This window comes from Pseudomyrmex gracilis, unplaced genomic scaffold, assembly GCF_002006095.1.
Source record: "Pseudomyrmex gracilis isolate BER0280 unplaced genomic scaffold, ASM200609v1 scaffold_4113, whole genome shotgun sequence".
Classification (NCBI taxonomy): Eukaryota; Metazoa; Arthropoda; class Insecta; order Hymenoptera; family Formicidae; genus Pseudomyrmex; species Pseudomyrmex gracilis.
In genome coordinates this window covers 1-5,693 of record NW_018024697.1, presented here as the reverse complement: position 1 = coordinate 5,693, position 5,693 = coordinate 1, and the positions used below count along the sequence as shown (strand labels likewise).

The window sequence follows — 5,693 nt, the reverse complement described above, 5'->3', positions numbered from 1 at the left end:
CCCGCCTTGACAAATATTTTATATTTTCAACAGAAATAAAAAAAATTAAATTAAACCAAGCAAGAACTGAACTAAACGAAGGAACATGTAATAAACGTAAATCCGCTTAGGAACTTACAAATTGGAGTACCTTAACATACACAAACAAACGCTTGCGCTCTAAAGTCTTACCTCTTAANTCTGTTAGTCGTCTACTAAAGGACAAATATTAACAATAGACCTTTTATATGTCCCTTTATTACTACGCACAGTAACCGCTCGTACAATATTATCCGAACCAGGATGTATTTCAACAACCCTAGCTAGCGTCCATTTTAAAGGCATCGTATCGCTCTCTTTTAACAAAACTAACTGTCCTATTTTTATTTTATTATGAGTGTCAGTTTTCCACTTGGTTCTCTGCTGACAAGTTGACAGATATTCCCTTTTCCATCTAGTCCAGAAGTGCTGTTTTATTTGCTCTACATACTGCCATCTGGATAATCTATTCATCTTAATTTCTCGTAAATCAAATTCAGGAACCGACATGAGATTTTCTCCAATTATAAAATGTCCAGGCGTTAACGCTCTTAAATCTGTTGGATCATCTGATAACGGCGTTAACGGTCTTGAGTTTAGTATAGCCTCTATCTGCGTCAATACTGTGATCATTTCCGTTACAGTAAGGCAGGCATCTCCTACAGTTCGTTTTAGATGTCGCTTCATAGAACGAACTGCTGATTCCCACAAGCCACCAAAATGGGGAGATCTTGCTGGTATAAAATGCCAAGTGATTTGNTCAGCAGTTGCGAATTCCGAAATGTCCCTCTTGAACTCCTNACTTTGATACAGTGCTTGAAATTCTCGATTGGCGCCAACGAAGTTTGTGCCGTTGTCGGAATACACATTTCTTACCTTTCCTCTTCGTGCCACAAATCGTGTGAATGCTGCTATGAACGATTCCGTAGTTAAATCTTCAACCAGCTCAATGTGTATTGCCTTCGTAGCCATGCAAATAAATAGGGCTACATAACATTTGTACTTTTTGCTGTTCTTACGTATTCTGTCGCGCACGTAGAAATGACCACAATAGTCCACCCCAGTATTACAAAATAGTCGAGCTTCATTAACTCTTACTGGTGGTAGTTGACCCATAATTTGATGAATCAGTGTAGGATTTGCCTTCCGGCAATTGACACAGTTACGAATAATCTTCTTAATTTGATTCTTCGCAAGAATCGGCCAAAACTTCTCTCTGATGGCGTTTAAGGTTGTTTGAACTCCAGCATGCAGCAGCTCTTTGTGATAACGTGTTATTACCAGGGCTGTAAAATGATGAGTCGCCGGTAATATGGCTGGATTCTTGGACGTTTCTTGTAACGCCGCATGCTTTAATCTTCTTCCTACTCGTAGTATCCCTTCCTCATCCAGAAAAGGATTAAGTGCNANNANTCTCGATTTACNACTGACGTTCNNTCCANGTTTTATNAGCTTTATATCTTCTTCAAATTCNTCAANTTGGATNATTTTGATTACTATTTTCTTTGCATCTTCAATNTCCTGTAACNCTATAGGTCCCNTTCTGCGTTCTACAGCGTCACNTCTTGTNTTATGTNCGAATCTTCTTACATAAGCTACTACACAAAATAACTTATACAAAGACGAATATCTCTTACAATCTAGTATCGGTTCAGTTATCACAGCCGTAGCAATCACAACGCTTTTACGTTTCTCAGGTACGTTTTCTAATAATAATTCTTTACCTTCCCTTGGCCACGTACTTTCGCTCGCTTTTAACCAGTGAGGCCCTTCCCACCATAAAGAAGACTGTTTTAATTGCTCTGGTGTGACTCCCCTCGAAATCAAATCNGCAGGATTTTCTTTCGATCCTACGTGCTGCCATTCAGAAGGTGAAGAACTATTTTGTATTTCACTAACTCTATTTGCTACGAAAACTTGCCATCTGTGCGCCGGCGAATTTATCCATGCTAACACTATTTTGGAATCTGTCCAAAGGTATTTTTCATGTACTTTCACGTTCAAGCTGGCTAATACACGGTTCATTAAGCTTATTAAAAGTGTGGCACCACATAATTCTAAGCGCGGTAACGATAACGACTTTAGTGGTGCTACGCGTGATTTAGAACAGATTAGGGTAATGTTTACATTATTTTTTATATCTTTTCTTCTTAAGTATACGCATGCCCCATAAGCTTTTTTACTTGCGTCACTAAATCCGTGAATTTGTACTTGTAGATCTGTGCTTTCTGAAATTAACGCTCTCGGGATTTCTAGTGTATTTAGAACTTTTAATTGTGATCTTATTTGATGCCAGGACTTAAAAATGTCCATTGGGACTGACTCATCCCACTGCACCCTCCGGGCCCACAAACTTTGTACTAATATTTTGGCCATCGTTACCACGGGTCCCACTAAACCTAGTGGGTCGAACAATTTACATACTTGAGAAAGCATATTTCGTTTTGTTACACGATTATCGGTCCAAATCGCGTTAGTCCTATAATAAAATGTGTCTGTCAACGGGTTCCACAATATTCCTAATAACTTGGATTCTGTTTCTTTATCGATATCTACAGAGACATTAGAGCATTGAATATTTTCAAGTATACGTGGAATGTTGGTGTTCCACTTATGCAATTCGAAACCCCCTTTTGATAGTAATTCCGTTATATCCTTTTTTATTTGAAGTAGATCGTCCACTGTATTTGCGCCTGTCAAAAGGTCGTCCATGTAAAAATCTTTACATATGATCTTCGCAGCTAGAGGAAAATTTACCTTTTCGATTGCAGCTAATTCGTGTATGCATCTAACTGCTAGAAATGATGCTGGTTTTGTACCGTACGTCACTGTCATTAATTCGTATTCCTCTATTTCTTCATGAGGATTCTCACGCCATAAAATAGTTTGTAACGGAAGCTGGTCTTTGTGTATTAGTATTTGTCTGTACATTTTCTTAATGTCAGCGCATAATACATATTTGAAACTTCTAAATCTAACAATTATTGTAAAGAGGTCTGATTGCAACACCGGTCCTTTATACAAAGCATCGTTTAACGATTTTCCTTTGGACCCTTTACTGGAGGCGTCAAAAACTACCCTAGTTTTTGTGGTATTACTACTTTCCTTTATAACTGCATGATGAGGTAAATAAACTCGTATTTCGTTATCAGACAATTTTGATGCATGTTTCATATGCCCTAAAGTTAAATACTCACTCATAAATTTCACATATTCGCTCTTGAGTGCAGAATTATTGGCAAATTTTCTTTCTAACGCGTATAATCTTTTTTGAGCTATTTCTTTAGAATTACCTAAGCCTTTTAATACCTCTTCCTTTACCGGTAATTTGACGACAAACTTGCCATCTGACTGACGACTATAACTACTTTTAAAATGTGTTTCGCAGTACTCATCCTCAGGAGTCATAAAATTCGAATTTTCGTATTGTTCTACTTCCCAAAATTTATGCACTGTATTATTCAAATCCTCAGCTAAGCTCAAATTACAACTCGTTTGTTTTTGCTTATTTAAGAATATATTGATAGTACCTGATACGAGCCATCCTAACACTGACTTTTGTAACACCGGCTGATTCTTTCCTAACCTTATTTGGCCTACGCAAATTAACTCCCAAAACCTTTCTGCCCCGAGCAGTAAATCTATTTTACCTGCTAAATTGAAATTTGGGTCAGCTAACTTGATATTCTTTGGAATGTTGCAATCAGATCTGACGAATTCAAACGTCGGTACGCTTTGCGTAATTTTAGGTAACACTATGCATAGTATATCCATATTAAATGTATCGAAGCGTGAAGTCACACTTAAGTTAACCGAGTTCATAGCGTGAGTTACATGCTGATTAATTCCCTTGATTTCTATTTGATTACTTGTGAATTTTAAATTTAATTTTTTAGCNAATTCTTCTGTGATAAAATTAGACTGGGACCCATTGTCTAACAGTGCCCTACCGATGATAGTTTGTCCATCACTGTTTTTTACCTTAACCACTGCTGTTGATAATAATACCTGACTTGTTTTCGTTAATTCGTTCGTCTGAGCGTGATTACATACGACATTCTCGTGATTTTTTGTTTCGGACCTTTGATTTGACATTTGCTTTCCCATTTCTTGCTTATGATTTTCCGAGGTATCGCGATCATCGTGTAACAACGTATTATGCTTTTTCTCACATATTTTACAAACCTTGTTTAAGCAATCTTTGGCGAAATGTTTCCCCTTGAAACAATTTAAGCACAGACCCTTGGATTTAATTTGATTAGCTCGATCATTTACGGATAACCTTTGAAATTGCTTACACTTATAAATTGGATGGTTATCGCTACAATGGATACATTTTACGTTTGTTATAGCAGCATGGGATGCTGTTGTTTTTAACGAACCAGCTTGACGTGTATTAGTACCTACTTGAACCGATTGACCTCGTCTAGCTACAGCCTCTAATGTTTGACATCTTCGTGCCAGGAAGTCTGTGAGCTCTTGAAAGCTGGGTATCCTCGTCGTGTCCAAACTATTTTCCCATTCCTTTATCGTGTAAAAATCCAACTTGCTAGTGACTATGTGTACTAATAAATCATCCCACTGTGAGATAGGTCGCTTTAACGCTCTTAACGCTCTTGTGTGTTTCAGAACGCCGTCTAACACTGTACAAATAGCTATGCCGTTCTCTTTCCTTACTAATGGTAAATCAAAAATAGCTTTAATGTGATTTTGCACTGCAAGTCTTTCGTTATCGTATCTATCCTTTAATCTGGACCAAGCATCGGCATAATTAAGACTGGATATTTCCAAAGACGCTATAGTTTCTGCCGCGTCGCCTTTCAATGCCGATTTCAAGTAATGAAAACGCTGTACGTCATTCAGAGTCTCATTAGAATGAATTAAGGAGTTAAATATATCATAAAATGGATGCCAATCTTCATAGGCTTCCGCAAATGTGGGCAAATCAATTTTAGGTAGTCTTATGTGACTATTATTTTGCCTCGGTATTTCGTTNATAAAGCCGATTGATTGATCCAGATCATTGTTTGTAGCAGCTGGTCTAACGCGATCTCTTATTATTTTTTCTCCTGATAACTTTATTCTAATGTATTTGTCCTCATAGCTTTCTAACTCCTCATCGATTTGTGTATCAGTCAAATTTTCGTCTAATACCGATAACTCTATCTGTATTTCTATTAAAGACTTCCATAATTCTTCTAACGTATTCAATCTTAATTTTACTTCGTCAAGATCGACTGTATCGCGCTCAATATTTCTCATAAAACTTTCTAATCGTGTGAGACCAGCTTTAGTTATCTTTTTTCTTTGTTTGATTTTGAGCAACTCTTCGTTGGATGCCATAATAACTGCGCTTTATATGTACGGAAACTATTCAAAATAACGAAATCTCGTAGTTAAAGTGATCGAAAAGATTGACTAACGTACATATGTATGCAAACAAAAAACTTTGACAATACTGCGTTGAGGTTGACTTACTTTCGAATCATTACCGCTAATTGCTCGTTACCGTACATAAATGCAGAACTTATACTATACGTTATGTGTATCTACGCTTCTCAGATCCTTCTTTGCGCGCTGTAACAGCTTTGTCCGCCTTCTGTTGTATTGGTTGCTTTCTCCTCGTGTGTAGTGGACGCTGTCTCCTCGCGCCGTAAGGACTACCTTTACGCCTT

General features: G+C 37.5%; 1 protein-coding gene across 1 annotated transcript; it reads right to left on the bottom strand.

Moving 5' to 3' along the window:
- Positions 1 to 183: 183 nt before the first annotated feature.
- LOC109863309 lies at positions 184 to 5,361 on the bottom strand. The gene has a single exon (XM_020443554.1). The coding sequence runs from the start codon at positions 5,359 to 5,361 to the stop codon at positions 184 to 186; it is 5,178 nt and encodes a 1,725-aa protein (XP_020299143.1).
- Positions 5,362 to 5,693: the final 332 nt, after the last annotated feature.